The sequence below is a fragment of the Oryctolagus cuniculus genome, chromosome 5 (genome assembly GCF_964237555.1).
Source record: "Oryctolagus cuniculus chromosome 5, mOryCun1.1, whole genome shotgun sequence".
Classification (NCBI taxonomy): Eukaryota; Metazoa; Chordata; class Mammalia; order Lagomorpha; family Leporidae; genus Oryctolagus; species Oryctolagus cuniculus.
The window spans coordinates 24,068,632-24,094,794 of record NC_091436.1 but is presented as its reverse complement, the minus strand read 5'-3'; the positions used below and the strand labels follow the sequence as shown (position 1 = coordinate 24,094,794).

Genomic DNA, 26,163 nt, shown 5'->3' with positions numbered 1-26,163 from the left:
TTTAGAGAAATGGAGCTTTAAAGTTGAGAATAGTTTTAAGGGACAAAATGAATGGATCAAGATATTGTTGTTGAACAAACAGCTGAAGAAGTTCCTTCAACTTTCTGATATTTTTCTTTTTTAAAGATATATTTATTTATTTGAAAGTCAGAGTTACACAGAGAGAGGAGACGAAGGAGAGGCAGAGCGGTCATCCATCCGCTGGTTCATTCCCCAATTGGCTGCAACGGCTGGAGCTGTACCGATCTGAAGCAAGGAGCCAGAAGCTTCTTCCGTGCCTGGGAAAACAGTGGAAGATGGCCCAAGTGTTTGGGCCTCTGCACCCACGTGGGAGATCCAGAAGAAGCTCTTAGCTCCTGACTTTTGACCGGCCTGGCCACAGTTGTGGCCATCTGGGGAGTGAATCAACGGGTGGAAGACTTCTCTCTCTTTCTGCCTCTGTCTCTCTGTAACTCTGCCCTTCAAATAAATAAATTCTTTTAAATAAATGAAGTAGCTGATGTTAGTATTCCTGTTCCCCAAGCATAGCCCAGATCCTCATGGTTCAGACAGATTTTCAGGAATACGGTGATGTATTTTGTTTATGATCCCCATTAACAGGGATAATTGAACATGAAATGTGATGTGACTGTTTTGCCTAGGTCTAATATTCTGTTACCTGTGTGATGGTGGACAGTGGACTTCAGCAGGGGACAAACTCAAATCATGCCATCATGTGTTTGCATTTCTAATTTTTAGTGGGTGCAGAATGTTATAGACATTTTTTAAATGCCTGTGTACCATAAGTAATCTTTTGTTTTCCAGGCCGTTTCTTCTTTAGTTAGAGCTGTCATTATCCTGGGTTTTTGATTGTGTATATTTACAAAGCAGAATTGTTTTATTGCCTTCCTACTCAAATAATCAAAAGGTTAAGGTCATCCTTTCAAAATGCACATTTTTCTTCTGAATAAAAAGATTCCTTTGCAGATTTCCCATACTGTTTCAGTCACTTGAAAAGATTTGATGGTATTCTGCACTAAGAGAAGGACTAACACAATCTATTACTACATGTAACTGTCATTTCTAAGAACATTTTCTACCTCTTAAAAATGAGACAAACAATTATAAGATTTCAGTAACAGAAATAATGGCCTCTTATTTTTTTAATAGAAGCAATCCAGAGTGAGATCACTTTTTTTTTTTTTAATTTATTTGACAGGTAGAGTTATAGACAGTGAGAGAGAGAGAAAGGTCTTCCTTCCGTTGGTTCACTCCTCAAATGGCTTCTATGGCCGGCGCTGCACCGATCCTAAGCCAGGAGCCAGGTGCTTCTTCCTGGTCTCCCATGCGGGTGCAGGGCCCAAGCACTTGGGCCATCCTTCACTGCCCTCCCAGGCCACAGCAGAGAGCTGGACTGGAAGAGGAGCAACTGGGACTAGAACCCGGCGCTCATATGGGATGCCGGCCCCACAAGGCGGAGGATTAACAAAGTGAGCCACAGCGTCAGCCCCGGTCTCTTTTCTTGATATGTTTTTAAAGTAGATAATCTTACCTATAATTTGATATTGTGGTATTTCTTATCTATGTGGGTACTTCGAAATGTTCATGGAAAACAGGATTTAGAAATATTTTGGTTAAAAAAATTTTTTTTAATTCCATACTTTTTTTTCATGATATGTATATTCAGTGAATTTTTTGAAGCCCTCTTATATGGATAACACATCCAATAGGCTTGCTGATGCTTCTGGGCCTGACTGTAGTCTTAAGATTCCTGTATTCAACAGGTTGCTTCCCAGCAAAAGGAATTCTTGCCATTCATTGTAGCATTTTTGAAACACTATGGGTTGGTCACCAAAGACTTCGTCTACCTCCTCGTTTTATGAGCCAACTCTTTTTCCTTATGGCAGAGGAGGGCTGACTTCTGACGTCACAGCCCAGACACACCTAGGCAGTTGATTTAATTTCCCTTATTCAGATTATGAGCCAGCAAAGTGGCCCAATGCCAAAAGTAGATATACACATTCTGTAGGAAAGTCAGTGGCAGAAGCTCCTCTGATGTGCTTTTTGTGTAGCCATACCACACCTGAGATGCTATTTTAGTTCCCCTCCCTGCTTGGTCAGAGCTAAACATAATTATTTTGAAGGGCATTGTTGCAATTTTTGGCTATTGGGTTAATATAGACTTAGGGGAGCAAACACTCTGTGTGACATTGCCTCATTATTTTGAATATGTTAGCCTGTTGAGCACACATTCCAGACAGGTTTTGTAGGAACTTATGAAGTGTCTGCTTATTTTTCACGTCTGTGCAGAAGGTTTTCCGACTGAAGAAATAAAACATGTGCTGGAGAAGGTTTCATCTGAATGGAAGAATCTCTCTCAGCATTTGGAAGACCTGGCCAGAAAGATTCAGCTGCAGGAAGATATCAATGCTTATTTTAATCAACTCGATGAGCTTGAAAAGATCGTAACGATGAAGGAGGAGTGGTTGAAACATACTCCCTGCGCTGAGCCGCCCCAGCAGTCCTTGCCAAGCTTGAAGGAGTCCTGTCAGGTAAGGAGCCAGCTATCTGCAATGTGGAGGAATTCTCTGCCCAGCCCTGATCATGAGTTTTTGGTTAAGTCTGCTCTAATGATGTGTCTGGGGATCCGCAGTGAGTCACGTGGCCGTGTTTTTTCTTCCACAGCGGGAACAGACAGATCTCCTCAGCCTCCACCCTAAAATTGACCTGGCACGTGCCAGCTGCTCAGCCCTGGAGGCGCGACTTCCTGCCCCTGAGTTTGTCCAGCAGGGCTTTGATAGCCTTTTGGGCCGCTACCAGGCTGTGCAACAGGATTTCGAGGACCGTCAACAACAGCTAGAAAATAGTAAAGCCATTCTCTTGATTTTCCTTCTTTCATTTTTTTAAATAAATATGTATTTATTTGAAAGGCAAAATGATACAGAGAGACTGAGACAGGTGTGTGTGTGTATGTGCGTAGGGGTCATCCATCTGCTAGTTCATTCCCCAAATGGCTGCAGTGGGCTCCTCGCTGAAGCCAGGAGCCCAGAACTCCAGATGGCTCTCCCACTTGGTGCAAGGGGTCTAAGCACTTGGCCCATCTTCCAGTGCTTTTCCAGGGGTATCAGCAGGAAGCTAGATCAGAAGCAGAGCAGCTGGGACTTGGGACTTGAACTGCTGTTCTCACTGGGGATACTGGTATTGCCACATGGTGGCTTAACCTATTGCACCACAGTACTGCCGCCCTCTCCACCCCCCCCCCCCCATTTTCTTATCGGATTATTTTAAAATCTCCTCTCTTAGTTTTCCTGAATTTAAGATTGCTTCCAGTGTTTAGAACTCCACAGTGCTTGCTGGCCTTGCACTGCCTTCATATCTTCCTCTGTGCCTGTATTGCTTAATGTTGTTTGTTTAAATACAAACAGCTTCCATGTTTAAAATCATGTCGATAAGATATAATTTTTAATTTTTAAAATAGGGAAACAGGTGCTGTTTCTTGTGGTTGAGGAGTTCACCTAATAACATCCCTAGTAGGACAGAAAAGAATGCCATTTCCTTCTGTTAACCCAAAATGGTTACAGTTTTAACAGTACTATCTCCCCTTTTAAAATAAATCATTTTTAATGTTTACTTTTGAATTTTCATCTACTCAAAAGGCAGAGCGAGAGTGAGATCCTTTATCCATTGGTTTCTTTCAGAATCTGAATAATTTCAACAAGTTCTTACTTAGGACTAAACCTGGTATTGGAAAGTTAAATCTTAAAGGTTTTCAGGGTTTGGCCCTTACGTGACTTTTTTTCTTCTTCATAGTGGCTATTTAAGTGAGAAATTGTGTTGCGTTATTGTGGGTAGTGCATACTAAGGAGCTAGCCATGAAGCCGTCCCCTTACTTCAGCATTTGTAGATTGCGCAATGACTTTAAAATCTGCCTGTGCCTGTGACACATCTGCAGATGTGTCATGCTGCCTTTCTTCTGGAAAGGCATTCGGACACCACATCATTGCTCATTGAAATCAATTAACCTAGCATGTGCAGTAAATGTTAGACTGTACTTCTTTCTCCACTAACTGGTGCAAAGTATGCTTTCATGTTTGACAAGGATCTGGAATTAGTTTAACCTTGGCTACTAGTTGGTTTCACTTCTTTGTAGTTCCAATGCTGTCACTTCCTTTCCACACAAGCGCTGCTTCTATGTGCCTTTCACGTTAGCAGCAGCAGTAGACACCCTTCCTGCCGGCTCCTCAGTGTGCTTGTGGCAGCCTGGCTGCAGTCTTGCCAGCTCATGTCCACCACTCTGCGAATGGCTTTGTCTTGACACTTGCCTTTACAGGAAGCGTGGCTGAGGGGATCTTTGTTTTCTTCTATTCTGTGTGTAGCTATCAGGGAAGAGGAGACTGTATGGGACAAAAGTAGCATTGTTCCATCCTCAGAGAGACATTTCAGCATGATGAAATGAAGAAAAATGGTAATGGGTTAGTTAGTATTTCAAACATCAGCATGTGCAGGAATGAAGTCACTCTCTGATTCTCAGGAATGCCAGTGCAATGATCTGTTTTATTAGCTTGAAGAGCCCCTTTTAAATTTTATTCATTGGGTCTTACTTAATAATTACTTTATTGGGATACACTTCATACAGAAGATTATTTCTATATGTAACAATCTTAGATCCTAACATGATTTTCTCAAACTAAGTATTTTTAAATAAACAGAACTTAGGAATCAACCTGCTCATGAATACCTGGAAACATTGAAAATACTGAAAGATACACTAAATGATTCAGAAGATAAGGCCCAGCAGTCTCTGAATGTCCTTAGTGATCTTTCCAAGGTGGAGAAGGCTCTGCAAGAAAAAAAGGTAACATGGATCTCAGGTGCTGGAGCTCTGCACCATTTCTGCTCTCTCATCTTGCACATGTTGAAATGCTTTCTTGCAATTCAAAATAATATTGATCATTTTTGGTCAGAATTGGTCCAAAAATGTCTTGTAGTTCACAGTTGCTTACTATAAAGGGTCTTCAAAAATGTATAGAAAATGTCTATGAAAAAAAGTTATGCATGAATTTTAATTTTTTTTGCAATGAAATAAATATTTTTAAATTTTGTATTTCCATGAATTTTTTTAAAAAGATATGTTTATTTATTTGAAATTCTGAGTTACAGAGTGTGGGGGTTGGAGAGAGAGAGAAAACTTTCATCCACTGGTTCACTCCTGAAATGGCCACAGTGGCTGGGGCTGAGCCAGGTTGAAGCCAGTAGCCTAGGATTTTGTCAAGGTCTCTCACTTGGGTGTAGGAGCCCACGCACTTGAGTCATTTTCTGCTGCTTTCTCAGGTGCACTAGCAGGAAGCTGGATTTAGCCATTAATTTTTGAAGTCTCATATAATGTGAAAGCTCAGTAAAGGATTATTATTAAATATTTTAATAGAAATCCTATTTTCTCCTTCTATTTTAATTAGCCTAAGATAATCAACCTGTTCACAATGTGAACTATTGGTTGAATTGATCTTTGTTTTTTTTTTAATTTTGAATAAAAATGCCTCATTGGTGAGTTAGTTGAGTAACCTGTTCCTCTGCCCTAATTCATCTGATAAGAGACCGGACTCTGAGCCCTGCACATGTGGCCCACATGGGTGTGCTCTTCCAGTGGCTTTTAGGATACGGAATAGTTACGGTTTTCATGCATAGGAGCTCCTGAAGGGGAAGCTGGAGCTGGTTTTGATTGTTTCTGTTTTTTTCATGAGTTATTCATAATTGGTTTTTGCTAAAATGGCTTTTAAAAGGTGACTTATGATGTTATACACTCCATCTTATTACATTTGTACAGATTCATTTTTGTGCCTACTTTTAATTATTTAAAACTTCTTCCAGCATCTTGATGAAATCCTTGAGAATCAAAAACCTACATTACATAAACTGGCAGAAGAAACCAAGACTTTGCAGAAAAACATCCCTCCTGATATAGAAAAGGCATATAAGCAAGAATTCGATGATGTCCAAGGGAAGTGGGACAAATTAAAGGCAAAAGTTTCCAAAGACCTGCATCTGCTTGAAGAAATTACCCCCAAACTCAGAACATTTGAGGTAAATCCAGAGGCCATTAGGAGATTCAGTTCCTTATGGGGCAAACATTACTTTTCATATAAGACTCAAAAATTCATTATTTTGCATTCTTTCTAGTGCCACATTGTTATGTACTTGAGTTGGGATTTATAAGTTGCTTATCAAAGACATGCTGGAGAGTACTTCATTTTCTTTCTTTCTTTCTTCCTTCCTTCCTTCCTTCCTTCCTTCCTTTCTTTTTTTTTTTTTTTGGTAGAAATGTCTCCTGCGTTGAGGTCAGATGGACCTTAAAGATAATAGAGAATTGGTTAAAACAGTGTTTCAGGCCTGAGAGACCTATACGAAATGTAGATAGGTGATAGTGGTAACTTGTTCGGGGTGTAGAAGTAGCCCAGGTAGAAGCAAATGGCCAAGACCTTGAACCTGGGCTATTGGAGGTTTTCAGTTTTGGAACTGACAATCTGAACTTGGGCCTAGACTACAACACAAGAAATTCAAGGGACATAAAAATCCAGAAGTATATCTGTTGTGACATCTAAAAATGTTGACAGATGAAGTAGTGATACAGTTCAAGGGGAAAGGATAAATGTGAGGCTGTATAAGGGCAAAGTGTCAGAGCAGACAAGATGCCAATTTTTCCTGTGAGAAAAGTAGACGAGTGGCATTCCCACATCAGCTACATTCCCCAGTCTCTTCCCAACCTTCCCCTAAAGGCTGCCTGTCCTCCCAGTGCCTCCTTTCCTTTGTCTTTTTTTGCTTTTTTCCTATGAAGTTGGGGATCTTTGTTAGCGGTTTTCTCTGATGTATCCTAAGGATACTTCTAGAACAGTGTCTGCCACAGAGAAAGCGTCAATAAATGTTTTTCAATGGATGCTGTGAGTGGTAGTAGGAGATGTGGATAGTTAGACTTGGAGATACATATTGGATTTATATCCAAGGGGACCTTATGTAAAAAATGTTGCTAAAATGGTGAAAAGATTGAAAAGTAAAGATAAAAATTAGGGAAATGATGTTTTAAAAAATCAAAAGAGAAACCTTGTATAGAAGTGGAGCTGGTAGACCACACAGGTCAGTGTGGAAGGGATCCGCAATGATTTGATGAGCGGGCCCTCTGCCTTTGGAGGGAAGCTCTTTGATCCAAGAACTGATGGACAGCCCTAGTGAATGACCAGCAAGGGAATAAAGATTGAGGGGTTGTGTGTGTGTGGCAGGGAGGCTTTATTTGGTGGTAGTGGCAGGAGTAGTTTCCTGGAGGTATAAGTGTAATTCTAGACTGAAATTTCATTTGAATAAACATTAATTATGATTATGAAGAAAATGTATGGTAAATAGCTTCATATTTTTTAAAAAGATTTATTTATTTATGAAAATCAAGGAGAGGCAGAGAGAGAAGTAGGGGTCCTCCATTTGCTGGTTCACTCCCAGTTGGCTGCCACAGCCGGAGCTGTGCCTATCTGAAGCCAGGAGCCAGGAGCTTCCTCCAGGTCTCCCATGCAGGTGCAGGGCCCCAAGGCCTCGGGCTATCTTCCGCTGCTTTCTCAGGTCACAGAGAGAGCTGGATAGGAAGTGGAGCAGCCAGGATTTGAACCTGCAGGCAGCGGCCTTATCCGCTATGCCACAGCTCAGGCCCCAAGCTTCATATTTTTGATTTACTTAACTTTGTGAGTAGATCCTCTTCTGGTATATTATCACCTGCTATTATTTCCAATTTATTTTTAAAAGATTTATTTATTTATTTGAAAGCCAGAGTTACAGAGAGAGAGAAAGAGGCAGAGAGAGAGAGAGAGAGAGGGAGAGAGAGGGATCTTCCATCCATTGATTCAATCCCCAGATGGCTGAAGCAGCCAGAGCTGGACCAGGCATGGGGAATGACCCATGCTAGGAGCTAGGAGCCAGGAACTTCTTCCAGGTCTCTCATGTGGGTGCAGGAGCCTAAGCACTTGGGCCATCTTCTGCTGCTTTTCTCAGGCTATTAGCAGGGAGCTAGATTAGAAGTGGATCATCCGAGACTCGAACTGGCACCCTTATATGATGCCAGTGTCGCAGGCAGCAGTGTTCCCTGCTATGCCACAACTCCGGCCCCAATTATTCCCAATTTTAAAATGAGAATTAACCTGGGGCCGACACTGTGGCACAGTGGGTTAAAACCCTGGCCTGGAGTGCCTGCATTCCATATGGGCGCCAGATCTGGTCCCGGCTTCTCCTCTTCTGATCCAGCTGTCTGTTATGGGACAGCAGTAGAAGATGGCCCAAGTCCCTGGGCCCCTGCACTCTCGTGAGAGACTCAGAAGAAGCTTCTGGCTGTTGGTTTTAGATTGGCACAGCTCCAGCCATTGTGGCCAATTGGGGAATGAACCAGCAGATGGAAGACCTCTCTCTCTGTCTCTACCTCTCTCTATAACTCAGTCTTTCAAATAAATAAAAAAAATCTTTAAAAAAAAAGAAAAGTGAGAATTAACCTTATCCGTGATTCTAAACTTTGTGGTTGGAGTCCAGGCACTGGATTATCAGTGATTCTCAAAGGGGATTTTACCCCTTTCCCTTCCCCACCAGAGACTGTTTGTTAAAGTGTAGACACAATTTTTAGCCATCACAGCTGTGGCGGAGGTTATCTTGGGGTAGAAGCCTTGGAGGCAAGCTAAACATCCCATAATGCAAAGGACACTCCCTACAGCAAAAGAATTATCTGGCCAAGATGCCAATGAATGTGAAAATTGAGAAATGTTTGGATAAATATTTCTCATCTTTTCAAAAGACCATCTCTTTGTTTTCAAATTTAAATCTGAGGTGTAGCTAGGAAAATTTACAAATAAAGATTAAACTAAAAGTTAATCTGCTTTTGAGTATTAAAAGTGTATTTTTGGCTTAGCTAAGTGTGGGCCAGTACTTTAATATGGAATTTTAGGAGAAAAAGTATTCTTCCAAAACATGAGTGTCCTGTGTTTATAGTAATCCAGCTTTATTTTTTAGTGGGTTTTCGTTACTATTGTAGCAAATCCAGGTACTTAAAGTGGCCAGCTGGGGCACATGCCAAATATTTATTTCCATTAAAAATATTGTACATGTGTATCTGGAGATTTAGGTGTTTGTTTTCACAGCAGTAGGTTTGTAATAATAAACTATATTTTTATTTGCTCTTTTGTATGCAAACTAGAAGATGGTTGACCATATATATATTCCTTAGTTGTATAACTTCTTCATTGAAAAATATATTTGTATATTATTTTTTTAAAAGATTTATTTTCTTTATTTGAAACACAGAGTTACAGAGAGAGGTAGAGACAGAGAGAGAGAGAGGTCTTCCATCCACTTGTTCACTCCCCAGATGGCCTCAATGGCTCGAGCTGCGCTGATCTGAAGCCAGGAGCCAGGAGCCAGGAGCCAGGAGCTTCTTCTGGGTCTCTCATGTGTGTGCAGGGGCCCAGGGACTTGGGCCCTCTTCTACTGCTATCCCAACAAAAATCTAAACAATATAATCCACTTAGGCAAACATTACAACTTTCCCCAAAGTTACTGGATAACAGTAAATATTCCTTTGCAGGTTAGCACATTTTCCCCTTTTCCATGACTTGATGTATAATTATTTAGGCATTTAAATTCTATTTGTCTTTAAGGCATGATGCATAGTAGGTTTTAATTCAGTGCCCATGAATAATGATGTTTCATAGGGAGAAAATAGCTGAATTGTTTAAGATGGATTTTAATTATATAAGTAATGCATGAAGACCGTTCAGTGTGAAGAAACTAAATAGCAGAAATGTTTAGAGTGAGCATTTAAGTTTCTGTTCCTCCCTAATGCCTTTCCTTTGCTTTCCTGGAGGGCAGCTACCATTAACAATGGCTCCTTTATGGAGGTTAACATATTCAAGGTAAACAAAAACAGAAGAGTCCATGAATATTTCTAGTTCTGTCCATTTTTTCTATGCTATAGTCCAAATGATACTGGTACTCCATAAGGGACGTTGAATAATATACCATAAAGCTTGGAGTATGAATCCTGCTATTGAAAATAGTAAGGCCTGTGGCTGGCACTATGGCGTAGTAGGTTAAGCCTCTGACTGTAGCACTGGCATCCCATATGGGCACCATTCATGTCCTGGCTGCTCCTGTTCCTATCCAGCCTTTTCCTAGGCTTATGGCCTAGGAAAGCAGTGGAAGGAACTGGAGCTGTAGCGTAGCGAGTAAAACCCACTGCTTGCAGTGCCAGCATCCCTTATGGGTGCTGGTTCCAGTCCTGGCTGCTCCACTTCTGATCCAGCTCTCTGCTATGCCATGGCAAAGCAGTAGAATATGGCCCAAGTTCTTGGGCCCCCGCACCCCAATGGGGTACCCAGCAGAAGCTCCTGGCTCCTAGCTTTGGATTGGTGCAGCTCCAGCCATTGCGGCCAATTGGGAAGTGAATCAACAGATGGAAGACCTCTCTCTCTCTGCCTCTTCTTCTCTCTCTCTCTGTGTAACTCTGACTTTCAAGTAAATAAGTAAAAAAATTTTTTTTTAAAAAAAGAAAGCAGTGGAAGATGGCCCAAGTACTTGGACCGCTACTACCCACATAGTAGACTCAGAAGAAGCTCCAGGCTCCTGGCTTCAAATCAGACCATCTCTGGCCATTGCAGCCATTTGAGGAGTGAACCAGCAGATGGAAGACCTCTCTCTCTTTATCTTTATTTCTCCCTCTCTCTCTGTCTGTAACTCTGCCTCTCAAATAAATTAATAAATCTTTTAAAAAATAGTAAGGCTGTCGCTCCCCCTCTTCGTGGAGGAACGACACAGGACCCTGCGCTGTTCTTTTGTCTGCTCGGCCCTCCCCGGGTTTGCTGCTGGTTCTTCCCGGGTTGGCTACTGTCCCTTCCACCTCCGTGGAAGGGCGGTTCCCCCTGCCACATTCCCCACTTCCGCGGGGGGAGCGGCACACCGCCGGCCGGCTCTCTCGGGGGCTGCACAGGTGTTCCCCTTAGATGTTCCTCTTAGATGTTCCTGGTGCATGCCATCTCTCTCCTCCTTTATAGTCCTCCTCTGCCAATCCTAACTCGGCTGCCCACACGCCGAGTACGCTGCTCTCCTCCAATCAGGAGCAAGTCCTACAGTTTATTGGCTGAACTGGAGGCAGCTGTGTAGAAGCTGTTTTCTTCTCTCCCAGCGCCATATTGTGGGAGAGCAGATGCATAGAATAAGTCTTAATTCCAGTAACAGTCTAGTCCGAGTTGCTCCCCACATAAGGCCTTTCATTAACACAGAGCATTTACATTTTGGAAGTGTTTTCATAGCTGTGTGCATATTTCCCACCCACCACCCCACAATCCTGTAATACTTATAAGAATATCTATTGTGTGCAAATTTGAGTTATTTGTTACCGGTATTTTACCCTATTTATCTCTGTTTCCCTTGTCTACATGGCTGGTTGTGATTGGCTTGCATTTTTTTTTTTTTAAGATTTATTTTATTTGAAAGTCAAAGTTACAGACGGGGCTGGGGGCGGTCTTCTATCCCCTGGTTCGCTCCCCAAATGGCTGCAGTGGCTGGAGCTGGGCCAGGCTGAAGCCAGGAGCAAGGATCTTCAGCCACATCTCCCAAGTGGGTGGCAGGGAACCAAACACTTGGGCCATTTTGTGCTGCTTTTCTCAAGTCATCAGCAGGGAGCTGGATCAGAGGCGGGGGAGCCGGGACATAAACCGGTTCTCATTTGGGACGTTGTTGTTGCAGGCTTTACCTACCATGCCCCATGGCCTGCATATTCGTGTTCATGGTATCATGTTCCAATACTGCCTTAAATTCTTCATTTTTGTCAATGCCATGCCACAGTAATGACCTTGATTCCTGTGTTTAATTAATTGCTGATTTTACAAAATACCATTACTTTTTCCAGACAGCAGAATATTTGCGAATACGTGAAACAGGCATCATTTTTTCCCCCACGATTGATTTCAGTGATAGGATTTTCTTGCGAATCCTGAGGATGAAATAAAATCCTGGGAGGCTGCTTTCCATCTCTCAGCCCTGGCAGGATTATCTTTGGATTCAGGGTCTGCAAGGTATTCTGTGTTATTTCCTTCCCCCTATTCAAGATCTCCTGCAGCGAGGTCCAACTGAGAAATCATGAAAATGTCCCAAAGGCACGTACAGAACTTGCTCTTATATTTTTCCACTGCTGCTGTCAGTTGCGACTCTGCCTGCAGCCCCTTCTTGCTGTGCTGTGGCTCACATGCAAGCTCTTGCCCTTGCAGTCCCATTACCCTTTGAATCTGCCTCCTGCCTCCTGCCACTTCCCTCTGGAGTTCATCTCCCGCACTGATGGCAGAGCTGTACTTCTGAGACGGTGCTCGTTGCAAAGTGCTGTCACCGCATCTCAGTGCTCCTGTCCCTTCCTTGCCCTGCAGCCCAGCTTGTGTCCTCACCAGGAGCTGAGCCCAGTGGGAAGCCCATGGCAGCTTGAAAAGCCCCACTCTGACTATTGGCTTTTCCAGAAGTATTGTGTGCTTCTTGGAATTCTTATCCTCCTGGTGTTTGCTTTGAGAATAATCCTCCTCTATGAGCAGCCTCCGCCTTGCTCACCCCCACACCCAGGCTGCAGGGTTATATCCTGTTACACAATTCTACTATGTGTGGGTTACATCCTTCTAATAACCCCAACTCTGGCCTCTTTTTCTTACAGTTAGAACTGTGAGTATCTCCTCCCCTAGGGTATGAGCTCTTTGAGGACAGAAACCCTGTCTGGCATCCGGCAAGTAAGTAGACGTGAGTGTAATTGCTCTATGGGTGCCTTAAGACAACTTTCCCACTTCCACCTTTGTAGTGAAGTTGAAGCTATAAACTGAAGTGACTGCTTATCCTAAACATCAGGGCACCTGTATGTCATTCCTCTTCCCTCCATTGTTAGACAGTCAAAGGCTGTCTAACCCAGTGGACTTGCTGTGATGCAGGATGTGGAAGTGGATATTAGGAGACAAGTAGAACTAAGTTTTGAAAGTTTAGGGGAATTATTTTATGGTTAAAAAAAGCAATGATAAATACTTCCTAGGAGTAATGTACAATATGACTACTTTAACGCTTACTAGGTAACAAAATTGATGTACTTAATTGCATATGGATTTAAAAAAGAAAAGTATTTGAGAGTCAGAAGGACAGAAAGAGGTAAATAGAGGGAGAGAGAGAGAGAGATTGAGTGCACTCCTTTCCACTGGTTCACTCCCTGAGACCAAAGCTGGGAGGTCGGTCCAGGTCTCCCACTAGGAGGCAGGTTCCCCACTGCGTGAAGCATCACCATTGTCAACCAGGGACTGCACTGGCAGGAAGCAGGAGTCAACAGCTGGAGGTGGGCATTGAACCATGGCAGACTAATAGTGGGATGTGGCTGTCTTAACTGGTGTCTGAACTTCTAGGCCACATGCCAATCCCTTGCAAGTTTTTTTTTTTTTTTTTTTCTCATTTTGAATACTTTTTACTTTACTGAAGAGGATATTGGTACATTCTACACCTTACATTTACGAACTCTAGTAGTTTGATCTAAATAGTATTGACTTGTCCTCCCTATTTGAGAGAACTTGTTTTCAAATTAGTGATTTAACATTAATTAATATTATAAAACCAAATAAACAGGAATGCTACTACCTTAACTTTTTGTGCTAATTTTGATCTCACAGTTCTTTTTGTCTATGTCTGGGGGTAGAAATTAGCAGCTTAAAAACTAAACATTCCAACATCCAAGGGAGGAATGGGGTAAAATGTTGAGTATTTTGCTGTAATCAAGTCTTGGGAAGCATTTGTGTACCTTGGAATCTTATTGTCTTAAACACAGAGTTACCAAGATTGGAATTCCTTCCATCCCTAAGCTCAGGGGAGTGGGTTGGGGTTTGGGATGAGGGAAGGTGATTGTGGTTAATTTAATGACCTTGTATTGCTTTCTGTGACCCATTAGCTGGGTGTGGCCACCCCAAATGCTTCTAAAAAATTGCTTCCCAGCACTGATGCTCCTGATGAATCTTGACCCTTCCAAACTGGAATATTTGATGTTTTGATTTTCAGAAATACCATGTTCATAATTTTATATTTAATTGAATGTTTATACATAAAAATAGAAATGAGAAATCATTGCCTTTGATTAGTGTTTATGATGGCATGTGAAATAATGACTTTTATTTTAGAAATGTACAAGTAGTTTTTCTGATACTGCTTTATAAGAAGTAAAGTGCCCCAAAGAGGTATTTGTGTGTGTGTGTGTGTGTCTTCATATTTTTGTTCTGTAAGTGAATGGAGATGGGGAAAAAATTGAATGTGATTATTGTAGGCTAGAAACTCTTATGTGTATCAGCTGGGTGATGTTTAAATAGACAAACAATATTTTTGTGTGACCTCCTTTACAATCTTCGTGACCTCTTTCCTGTATAATTGACATAGATGAGCAGGCTTTCGGTAGTTTTGAAAGGCACAGGAAGCATCTGCTACAAGTTAACTGAGACAGTATTTTCCTTCCAGTGAATAAGGAGAAACCATAGAGGGGCCGGAGGGTGGAGCAGAGCTCCCTGGTGCCCTCGGTTCACACAGGTGGTGGCTATCATATTGCTCTCAGTGACTGACTCATCCTTCTCAGGTGGTGTGGCCACAGGCAGGTCATCCCGCTGCTACAAGGCATTCCGCAAGTTTGGACCTTCCCTCAGTTAGTGGATTCGTTCTGCTGAGCTGTATTTGACCAGGTAGTCACACAGATAAGCAGCAGCTCTTCCAAATGTCCATTCTTAAATATTTACATTTAAGCAGTTGCAGGGTGGAATGGGCATTTAGGTTAGCAGTAATTTAAAGACAAATTAAACTGACCTTACGCAAACACGTCCTTACACTGGCTGCTCATTCCTGTGTTGCCTCAGATGGGGCATACACGCCAACACTTGGAAGTGGTAGCTGTTTGATGGTTTGATGGCAATAATAAAAAAGTTGGTTTTGGGCTGACGCCGTGGCTCAATGGGCTAATCCTCCACCTGCGGCACCGGCACACCGGGTTCTAGTCCTGGTCGGGGTGCCGGATTCTGTCCTGGTTGCTCCTCTTCCAGTCCAGCTCTCTGCTGTGGCCCGGGAGTACAGTGGAGGATGGCCCAAGTCCTTGGGCCCTGCACCCCATGGGAGACCAGGAGAAGCACCTGGTTCCTGGCTTCGGATCAGCGTGGTGCGCCGGCCGCTGCGCACCGGCCGCAGCGGCCATTGGAGGGTGAACCAACGGCAAAGGAAGACCTTTCTTTCTGTCTCTCTCTCTCACTGTCCACACTGCCTGTCAAAAAAAAAAAAAAAAAAAAAGTTGGTTTTGTAGATTTCTCCATTTATTGCATGCTTCTATGTGGCCATCTATGTCTAAACATTATTTCTGTTTTTCAGAACAACCAGGTGAGGTTGTTATTATCTCTCTCTTACCGTAGAGCTACCGAGGCTTCAGAAGCTATTAGTCATATGCTTAGCCAGGTTCTCAGGGCTTAGTCTTTCAAGGGCACACTCCCTCATTTAGAACTCACACGGTCAGGATTATGTGGCAGATTTTCAGTCATGACAGTAGTTGACTTCCAGATTCCCGTCTCTACTTTGTGAGGATCAGTTGGTCACCATGGCTTGTCTGCCTGTTGCTTTTCTCTTTGTGAAAGTGTAAGGGGGAGATAAGAAATAATGTGAATTGTGCGTACCCATGTTGGTCTGTGTGTATCTGAGAGAGGGCAGGAAGGAGAAGGAAGTAGTGTGGTTGATACCATAACTCTTCCTCTGCTGCCAGAGGTTGGGGTGGGTAGGACTATTTACTTCAGCCAGGATTGACTGGGGTTGAAATCCCTTAGAACATAATGCATCCATATCAATTTCAAGAATCCTTGACCCAGAGACTATCAGTTTTCCTTATGCAAAGCTAGATTTAATGCACTTCTCAGTTATATTGCACTATAATGCATCCTTTAAACGTTCAGAATGGAGATTAACAGTGCAAGAATCTGTGGTGACAAGTCAAATAGGCAATTAAAAAATGTCATAGTTTATGAACGTTCTGGATGTAGTCATGCTTTCTTTCCTCACTTCTTTTTTGGATGCCTTGCGTCATCATTTCCTAAGCGTGTCTTCCCACACATCTTCTGTGATAAGATCTTTGAATGCTGGAGCCAGCACAGAAGAGACCTGTGACCAACCGCAAATACTTGAGTGGCACAAGTCTGTACAAACATTGACAGGCTAAAGAACACAGGGAAGGAGGCTGGAGGAGAATGTACATTGTGAAGGAAAAGATTCTCAAAGCTGTGCTTGGAGTAAAGGAGGTGTGCAAGTGCTTGGGCAGGATGGTGCAATATTAGCAAACAAGGCAGAAGAGTAGCTATTTGAGAACTTCTTGCTTGCCATCTTCATTGGAGGCTGGTGATCAAAGCTAGAAAATGTATATTAGTCATGGCTGAGAGTGCATTAGAGCCTGAACTATGGGTCACGTGAAGAGTCACACTGTTCCTTCCGAGCGTAAATCTGCTTCCCAAGTTAGCAGTGGAATTGTGATCTCATAGAGCGCATCATGGTCTTTGAGAAACTACAAGAAAAAAGGAGGTGGATCATTGTCCTAACTAAGAGGAGCACATTAGTTTCTTTTTTTAAAATTTATTTTTATTTAATTGAAAGAGTTATATAGAGAGAGGGAGAGGGAGAGGGAGAGGGAGGGAGAGAGGGAGAGGGAAAGGGAGGGGGAGGGGGAGAGAGTGAGGGAGAGGGAGGGGGAAGAGGAAGAGGGAGAGAGAGAGAGATCGATCTTCCATCCACTGGTTTACTCCCCAAATGACCATAACAGCCAGGCTGGGCCAGACTGAAGCCAGGACCTTGGATTGGAAGTGGAGCAGCTGGGATGCTATGCCGCAGGCAGTGACTTCACCCACTAAGCCACAGCGCCAGCCCATAGAGATCTTTTTTTTTTTTTTTAAGATTTATTTATTTATTCAAAAGTCAGAGTTACACATAGAGAGGAGAGGCAGAGAAAGAGAGAGAGGTCTTCCATCCGATGGTTCACTCCCCAGCTGGCCACATCGGCTGGAGCTGCGCTGATCTGAAGCCGGGAGCTTCCCCCAGGTCTCCCACGTGGGTGCAGGGGCCCAAGGACTTGGGCCATCTTCTACTGCTTTCCCAGGCCACAGCAGAGAGCTGGATTGGAAGTGGAGCAGCCGGGTTTGAACTGGCCCATATGGGGTGCCGGCACTTCAGGCCAGGGCATTAACCCGCTGTGCCACTGTGCCAGCTCCTAGAGATCTTATATATACATCACAAAGTATATGCTGTTCACCTGGACCTGAATTGGATACCAGAACTCATTTCCTTTTAAGTGTTGCTTCCTTTTATTTTCTGTTTTGGAGGAAGAATGCTAGCTTATTAGATATACAGAGTGATAGAATCTTGGTTTTGAATGCATGCATGTTCATTTAGTTCAAAGAATGCTTAGAACTATTAATCTTGCCAGGTCTTGATTTCAGCAAAGTATTTTGCATCATTTCCTATAAGCTTATAAGGGGGAGGTGGAAAACTGGTGGAGTGCTCGTATAATGCAGATTCCCATATTTTGAAAACAGCCTGAAGTCTGTTGATTAATGAATGACATGGTGTCCTCAAGGGGAAATGCTCAGGAAGGTGCTGTCATTGACTTCATTTTTCACTTGGGAGAAACTTAGAGTTCATCAGAAAAGAATGGAAAAAGAACCTCTCTGGGCCAGATTTGTGGATGAAAGAAGAAGGGTGGGAGGAAGAGATGATAGGAAAATGGAAAGACTAACATAATTATTTTATTGACTCATTATTGTTATACTGCTAACTATTATTGTCAACATAAGAAGGTGAAATTTAACATTTATAATTATCAATTCCTGAATTTACTAGAGTCAATTAAGTAATATAGGGAAATTTATTTTGATATAGATAATGTGAATATTGAAGATTTAGTTAATTATAATACCGTGAATAATATATTCATATGACAAAAGGGGCACAAAACAACCCTATAATAAGAAAAATAAAACTGAAAATAATTTAGATGGCATTTTATGAGTGTAATATTCACATTTTAATTTCCGTCATTGTGATTCATTTCAAACATTACAAGGATAAAAGTAGTTGTTCTGTGTGTTTGAGTGTAAAGACATTAAAACTTGATGTAATTTCCAGAGTGTATTCTTCAGAATGGGGAGGGCAGTACCTGGCTATCATGTTCTAGGGACAGCACTGAAGGAATTGGGAATGTTTAGCCAACAGAAGACTTGACAAATATATGGCAGCTGTCTTACAAACTGAAGGGCTTTTGAACAGGATAGTAAATTTGTTTACGTTCCTAGGAATGAACAAGAAGCAAATCACTGAAGTAGGTACAAGGGAACAAAGGTCAGTGGTAGGGAAGTCAGCAAGTCAGATTGACCAGTGATGGGGGGGGAGGGCTTGGAATGAAATGGTGATCACTTTAATTTTGGAGCTCCAGTTGCATCCACTTGTTTGCATTCCTTGGTGCTGTTCCAAGCTTGCTTTGTCTCTGAAGTCTCTTTGTCTCTGCAAAATGTTTGCTTCCTCATTTGTCCTTGAACTCCCAGTTCCATACACAGTAATTAGATCATGGTGTGCCTAGTAAATGTTGTATGAAAGAATGGCCCAGGGCAGGGAACTCTCCTGGGTTCCCAGATAAGAAGACATCCAAACAGCCAAATGAACAACAACAGATTGTGTCTTCCTTCACCGTGCTACTTATTTGTTCCTGCTTTGAGTAGCTAGGGCAATAGAAATTCGTTTCAAAATTACATGAGAAAAAAAGATTTTTAAACTGATTATTCCTAAAAATGCATTTCCCTTCCCTGTAATTTGGATTTTTAAAATCATAGATATCAATTTAAATTTAAATTAAATTGCATTCAAATTAAATAGCTGGGTTTATTTGAGGTTTTTAGAATTAACACAAACTGTCACCTCTTAAGGATTTTAGTCAGGGACAAAGAAAATAATTATTTTCAAAATTGGAATGCTTTCAAAGAAGGAAATAAAATACACAAAAATGGTGCTAGCAGAGTTTTGCAAAGTGGCCTTTTCTCTTTTTTTCCTGCAGCAGGATAGTCCTGGAGGTACGGTAGGTTGCATGCCAGTGAGTAATATCCCTGTGTGTTGCTGTTCAATATAGGCTGATTCGAAAGTGATTGAGAAGTGGAGGGATGGTGTGAAAGACTTCTTAAGGACGGAGCAGGCTGCCCAAGGGGATGCTGAAGGTCTGCAGAGGCAGCTGGACCGATGCTCTGTGAGTTCTGCTAATCCGGGGACCCTGCGTGCTGAATAACCTTTCTCTTTCCTTGTTTGGTGCTGTTATTAACACTGGAGGAACATGATGTGATATTAAGCCTTGCTATCTTTCATCATACAATTTTTTTGATCTTATGACTAATAAATTATGTCTGATTAATCAGAATTTTATTTTGGCCATCGCTGTAGACTGTTGACTAGCATGAGAACGAGAGCTGTTTCAGTTCACTAGGAGCTGCTGTCTTTTGTCACAAAGCAACCTCAGTGTGGTAAACTGTAGTTGCCAGCTGTATACTGCTTTTACTGTTCCACGTGTTGACGCTTTAAGAAACACATGAAATTTGCTAGTAATACTATGTGCAATTTATATTTGGTGAAATCATATGTCTTCTTTAATTAAAACCATTATTCCTCACAAAAAGTCAGGTTTTTTCAGGCAGAGCTGGCAGATGGCTCTGTCAAATGCCCATGTTACCTGACTTCTTTTAAGGCACAATATTTCTGAAATAATTAAAAATCCTGATCTCTAAGCAGTCCATTCTTGCAGTATCTGCAAGGATCCAAGCAGAGAAACTATAATTATGCAATCCACTTATATAGGAATAAACTCAATGTGTATTTGTTTTATGTGTTCAGACATTTGTTAATGAAATAGACACAATTGAAACCTCTCTGAAAAACATGAAAGAAGTAGAGACTAACCTTCGAAGCTGCCCCATTGCTTCAATCAAAACTTGGGTGCATTCAAGACTAGCTGACTACCAAAGCCAGCTGGAGAAATTTAGCAAGGAGGTAAGTTCTTCACCTGTACTGAGTCATTTGCTAGAGTTGTAAAACAGTAGCATCTCCTGACTGACAAAATTGATTCTTTAATTCATCCAGTTTGTTTGTTTGTTTGTTTGTTTTTTTTTTTTTTTGACAGGCAGAGTGGACAGTGAGAGAGAGAGAGACAGAGAGAAAGGTCTTCCTTTGCCGTTGGTTCACCCTCCAATGGCCGCCATGGCCAGCGCATTGTGGCCAACACACTGTGCCAATCCCAGCACACTGCGCCGATCCGATGGCAGGAGCCAGGTACTTCTCCTGGTCTCCCATGGGGTGCAGGGCCCAAGGACTTGGGCCAACCTCCACTGCACTCCCTGGCCACAGCAGAGAGCTGGCCTGGAAGAGGGGCAACCGGGACAGAATCCGGCGCCCTGACTGGGACTAGAACCCGGTGTGCTGGTGCCGCAAGGTGGAGGATTAGCCTAGTGAGCCACGGCGCCGGCCCTAATTCATCCAGTTTTAAAAACAGTAGCCAAAGTAATTAGAACATGGAGTCAGTTGGAGCAAGAAAGGGATTTTCATTTTTTTATAATTGAGGGAGAGTACTCATTGTCCAATTTGGCTCAGGATTTACCTGTATTTCTTGTCTTAAATTCAGTTTCAGACACACATTGGTGACATCTGCTTTCCCAGGACATTTGGGAGTGTTCACCCAATACTTACAGCCATTCATCATTTGTTTATTTAGCAAATATTTATTGACCAGCTGGTAATTAATTTTTTATCAATGCCTGCTGTCACGTATTATTGTAGTTACTTGGGATACAGCATTACACAGGGGAAAAACAGCTCTTCTCCTTCTCCTTCTCCTGGCAGAGTTAGTGAGAGAGAGAGAGAGAGAGAGAGAGAGAGACAGAGAGAAAGGTCTTCCCTCTGTTGGTTCACTCCCCAAATGGCCGCTAAGGCCGTCGTGCTGCAGCCAGCGTGCTGCGCTGATCCGAAGCCAGGAGCCAGGTACTTCTCCTAGTCTCCCATGCGGGTGCAGGGCCCAAGCACTTGGGCCATCCTCCACTGCCTTCCTAGGCCACAGCAGAGAGCTGGACTGGAAGGGGAGCAACCGGGACTGAATCTGGAGCCCCAACCAGGACTAGAACCCGGTGTGCCGGCACCGCAGGCGGAGGATTAGCCTATTGAGCCGCGGCGCCGGCCAAAACTGCTCTCTCAGGAGCTTGCATTCTGGTGAGGCAGGTGAACAATGAATAATGCCAGACAGGGATAGCATGGAGTTAGAGCAAAGTGGATTGTTTTCAGAGAGGATGATCAGAGGACTTTCTGAGACTGGGGCCGAGAGTCGAGAACTCTAAAGGAAGGGCTGGGTCACGTGAGGTTCAGGTGAGAACATCCAGGCATGAGGAAGGGCCAGTTTCAGAGCTCTGTCGACAGAAGGAGTCTGATGTGTTCCATAAGAGATAAAGAGGGCTGGTAGTTGCAGTGGAGCAGAGAGGAGAATCAGCTGGAGGACAGTGTATCTGAGGCCAGCAGGTGAGCAAGAGGATGGATTCAGTATGACCCTGGAGGTAGGCACTTTGGATTTTGTTTCAAATATGTCATCACACACAAAAAATTTGAGGATTTTGAACAGGGACGTGACATCTGATAGATCTCTTAAGGTCACTTGGGATGTCATTTGGATAGTTTGCCCTGAGAAGGCAAGATTGAAGACAGAATATTTATGAGGTTGTTGCAGCTTTGGAGCAGGGGATGGCTGCTTAGATCAGGGAGGTAGGGGTGCAGATCAAGAAATATTAGATTCTGACTGCATTTTTAAAATGGAGACGGGACCTGGGTAGAGGATCAGATGTTTGATAGAAGAAAAAGTGAATGGTGAAAGACAGCTCAGGATTTTGGCAAAGCTTCCCCTTTGTGTGAATTAATTGTGATGCTCGTTAGTGGAGTAACAAAGACTAAAGGAGAAGCAGCTTTTTGGGATGCAGGTGACATGGTGACCTCTATTCTGGTGGGATCAAATTTGGGATACTGTTAGACATTGGCTGCTGGCCAGTGGAGGTTTCCCACACTTGCTCCCTAAAAACTCAAAGGGGCTAAAGGGACACTAAGAAGGAAAGGTTCAGTAAGAGAAGAGAAATGCCAGGGAATGTGTGGTCTGGGAGGCCAGGGGGAGAAAGCTGTCCACAGTGCTGAAGGCTGACATTGCTGGGGCCCATCACAACTGCAAATCACGCTGTAAACTTGACCAGATGGATGCTTTTATGACCTTGATAAAAGTGGGTACAGTATTGTTTTGGGGAAAAAGGTTATTGGAGAATGTTGAAAAAGCATGACAAGTGAGGCGCTGGGACAACAGCTGGAATCAACTCTGAGAAATTTCTCTATGTAAGAGAACTGAGAAATGTCATGAGTATTGGAGATGGGGATCCAAAGAGGTGTTTTTGGGCCGGCACGTGGCTCAATAGGCTAATCTTCTGCCTTGCGTTGCTGGCACATCGGGTTCTAGTCCCGGTTGGGGTGCCGGATTCTGTCCCAGTTGCCCCTCTTCCAGGCCAGCTCTCTGCTGTGGCCCAGGAGTGCAGTGGAGGATGGCCCAAGTGCTTGGGCCCTGCACCTGCATGGGAGACCAGGAGAAACACCTGGCTCCTGCCTTTGGATCAGCGCGGTGCGCCGGCCGCAGCGCGGCGGCCATTGGAGGGTGAACCAACGGCAAAGGAAGACCTTTCTCTCTGTCTCTCTCTCTCACTGTCCACTCTGCCTGTCAAAAAAAAAAAAAAAAAAAAAAAAAAAGGAGGTGTTTTTGGTCCACTCAGTAATGAGAGAAATTAAAGGATATTTGCATGCTGGAGGGAAGGACCTTGCTTAGAAAGAGCGAGCAGTTGTGGAGAAGAGATTGAGAGAAAGAATTTCTGAAGTGAATCTGCGTTGATGAGGGCTGAAATCACTGCTGACGGAAGGGAAGGCAAGGCAAGCATTTCAGTGCTGGAGAAAGGTGATTCGTTCTCTTCCACTTACTGCAGTTTTCTTGGTGAAGTTGTAGATTATTGATATCTGAAGTGACTCACAAGGTAAAAATAAAGGAGGAAATGTGACTTCACAGGCAGTCCTAGAGATCGAATATATGTAGCACTTAATGCAGTAATTTTTGGCCAATGTTCATATAGGAAAAATTTATATTTGCAACACTGGGCATTTTGTTTCTGTTGTTTTACCCTAACTTTTTAATTTTTTTGAACATGTTCAAATGTAAAGAAAAGTGAAACAATGATAGAGGAGCACTCTAAAATACCCATCACAAGATTTGCTAGTATTTTACATTTGCTTGCTTTCTCTCTGCCTCTTTGTGTATGTATATGTATATACACACACCCTCTTCTCCTGGCTAGAAATGTACTTTGAATAGGAAGTAGAAAGTACCAAGATTCTTCTACTAAATTGTGATATCATTATGACACTTAGGAAACTATCATTTTATAAGATCATCCAATATCCTAGCCAGATTCGCATTTCTGCAAATGTGTGCTGGGATGATGGCATGTGCCTGAAGCAGCTGAGTTTTCTGAGAAAGTAAATAGTGAAAATGGTGTGGACATGGCAATGTGGAGCAAGGAAGGCAAAAAGTCTATATCTGTCTCTATGTGTTTATCACTCAGCTGTCTGTCTCTCCATCCACACATGACAACATAGAATTCATTGTAAATTGTTATTGATTTAAACATGGGAATAAGTCTGTGGGAGATTTTTAAGTATACTCAGGAAAGAGGTAACCATGTGTTGTGTAAGCAATCATTTAGTGCAAATCTAAACTATTGTATATCCATTGACTAGTGAAAATGTTGGAGTAGTTTTAGACAAGCATAATGTTATCAAATTTTTATTTTGCTAAGAAATTCCAGGCATATAGAACATATCAATGCACAAAAATGGTCTGTCTCATCTGTTACATCCATGCTATGAAAAGAAGACCATTTTAATGTCAAGTTTATAATCTCACAATAATTCATTACTTTGGAATTTTATTTTTGAATTTGAGAAGGTGGGGGAGAGAGAGAAAGAGAGGAAGGGAGGGAGGAAGGGAGGGAGGGAGGGAAAGAGAGAGAGAGAGAGACAGACAGACAGAACCAGACAGACACAGAGCTCCCATCTGCTGATTCACCCCTGAGAAGCCTGCAACAGCTGGGTATGGGCCAGACTGAAGCTGGCAGGTGGGAACCCTAACTACTTGAGCCCTTGTCTGCCACCTCCCAGGGTCTGCATTAGCAGGAAGGAGGAATTGGGAACCAGAGCTGGAGCCTAGAATAGAACCCAGGTACTGTGATATGGATGTGGGTGTCTTAACCACCAGGCCCGACATCTGTCCCAATACTCTTTTCTTTTTCAAAAACTCATTATGGTGTCTTTATTTTTCTTATTTCTTTGTGGATCAGGAAAAGTAACAAAATCATTAGTGTTCAGAAAATGCTAGTAAAGAGAATTTTCTGGAAATGAGACCCACGAATCTGTATTTCAGCATGTGTTGACATAATTTATCGTATTTATAATGAAAAGCTCACCGAGTTGAACTGCTCATTGAATGGGCCTAGGAAATTTGACCGTATGCACTGCTGGCACTGGCTCCAAGTACACTGTATAAGGCAGTAAAAGAAAAGCTCCTAAAGCGCCCCTGTCTATTTTTGACTGTGACGCCAAGAGGAAGGAACAGGAAAGCCACAGACTCTTACTTAACCTGCTCTTGTGAACGCCATCCGATTCCTGTACCAGCTTTTGGTTACCATCAGCTTAGCAGCCAAGGCAGCCCTGGGAAGTGGCCAGGGCTGTGAAGGGGGATGAAGTGCCCATCTTGGCTTCACTACTGCTGTGCAACAGTATCCTCTCCTGCAGTGCAGGTTGGTCTGTGCTTAGGCCAGACTCTAAAAATATTTACAACCTTCTCTGAAATATTTCACTAAAGTATTGAACCAGATTCAGACAACTATGTATGTTCTAATGTACTTTTTTGGTGTCTGTGTGTCTTAGGTGAGTATAACAGAGGATTAGAACCAAAGTTCTGTACAGCAGTATTTTAGAGGCATCTTTAGTCAAAACCTTCCCCTCTCTGATTTTTGAAAGTGAAATCTCAATGAGAAATCCTATTAAAAAGGAGAAAATAGATATTTTGGCTGCTTCCAGATTTTCCTGTTTTTCATAATAACTGTGTAATTATAGTGATATTATTTGCTGTATATGCTTTTGTTGCATATATGTAGATTCTACATCTGCTATTACTCTGTAAAGATTCAGCATTTTCAAAATTATAATGGGTATTTCTAGATTGGGTTAATATCTAAAATATGCAATAACATCCTAGTTATAATATTATTTTCATCATTGCTTATTTTTCACAGCGTCAGCACAAATTGTATAAAAGATTTTGTCTGAGTCTTACGATGTAAGACTCTGTAGAAAGTTATCGCCGTGTCTTTAAATATTGAAAACAAGAACTCGACATAGAACAAGTTAAAACTGGTTTATGTGGGGGAATGGCTTTTTCTTTCTAGATTGCTGTTCAAAAACACAGGTTGTCCGAAAGTCAGGAGAAAGCCGTGAACCTGAAGAAAGACTTGGCCGAGATGCAGGAGTGGATGGCGCAGGCCGAGGAAGAGTACCTGGAGAGGGATTTTGAATACAGGTCCCCAGAAGAGCTTGAGAGTGCAGTGGAAGAAATGAAGGTGAGACTGGACCGCCAAAGTCGGGAGTTCATAGCTTCCTCCTCCCTTTAGAACACCCGGCAGGCTGTGCTCTGCCTGGCCGTAGCACCAGAGGTGCTTATCTCGATTCGCAGTAGGATTCAAGATTGTGTAAATTTTATTCATTTATTTTTGTTTTACTCATTTTCATTCCTTTGAAAGGGAGAGTGAGAGAGAGACTGAGAGGAAGAGAGATTTCTTTCATCCCCTGGTTCAACCCCTAAATGCTCCCAGTGGCCAGGTCGGGCTGGAGCCAGGAGCTAAGTGCACAGTCCCAGCTGGGAGGCAGGGACTCAAGGACATTGACTGCTGCCTCCCTGAGTGCACAGCAGGAAGCTGGGCTGGAAGCGAAGCCAGGAGTCAAGTTCGG

General features: G+C 42.7%; 1 protein-coding gene across 1 annotated transcript in view; it reads left to right on the top strand.

The window, feature by feature from the left end:
* The window catches only part of UTRN (utrophin), a gene marked incomplete in the record, with an annotated part of 519,651 nt that overhangs the window by 120,260 nt on the left and 373,228 nt on the right, over window positions 1-26,163 (top strand). The window contains 7 exon segments of the mRNA XM_070073468.1: window positions 2,290-2,531; window positions 2,665-2,845; window positions 4,689-4,834; window positions 5,848-6,060; window positions 19,181-19,294; window positions 19,933-20,088; window positions 25,605-25,775. Coding sequence (XP_069929569.1) covers window positions 2,290-2,531; window positions 2,665-2,845; window positions 4,689-4,834; window positions 5,848-6,060; window positions 19,181-19,294; window positions 19,933-20,088; window positions 25,605-25,775 — 1,223 coding nt within the window.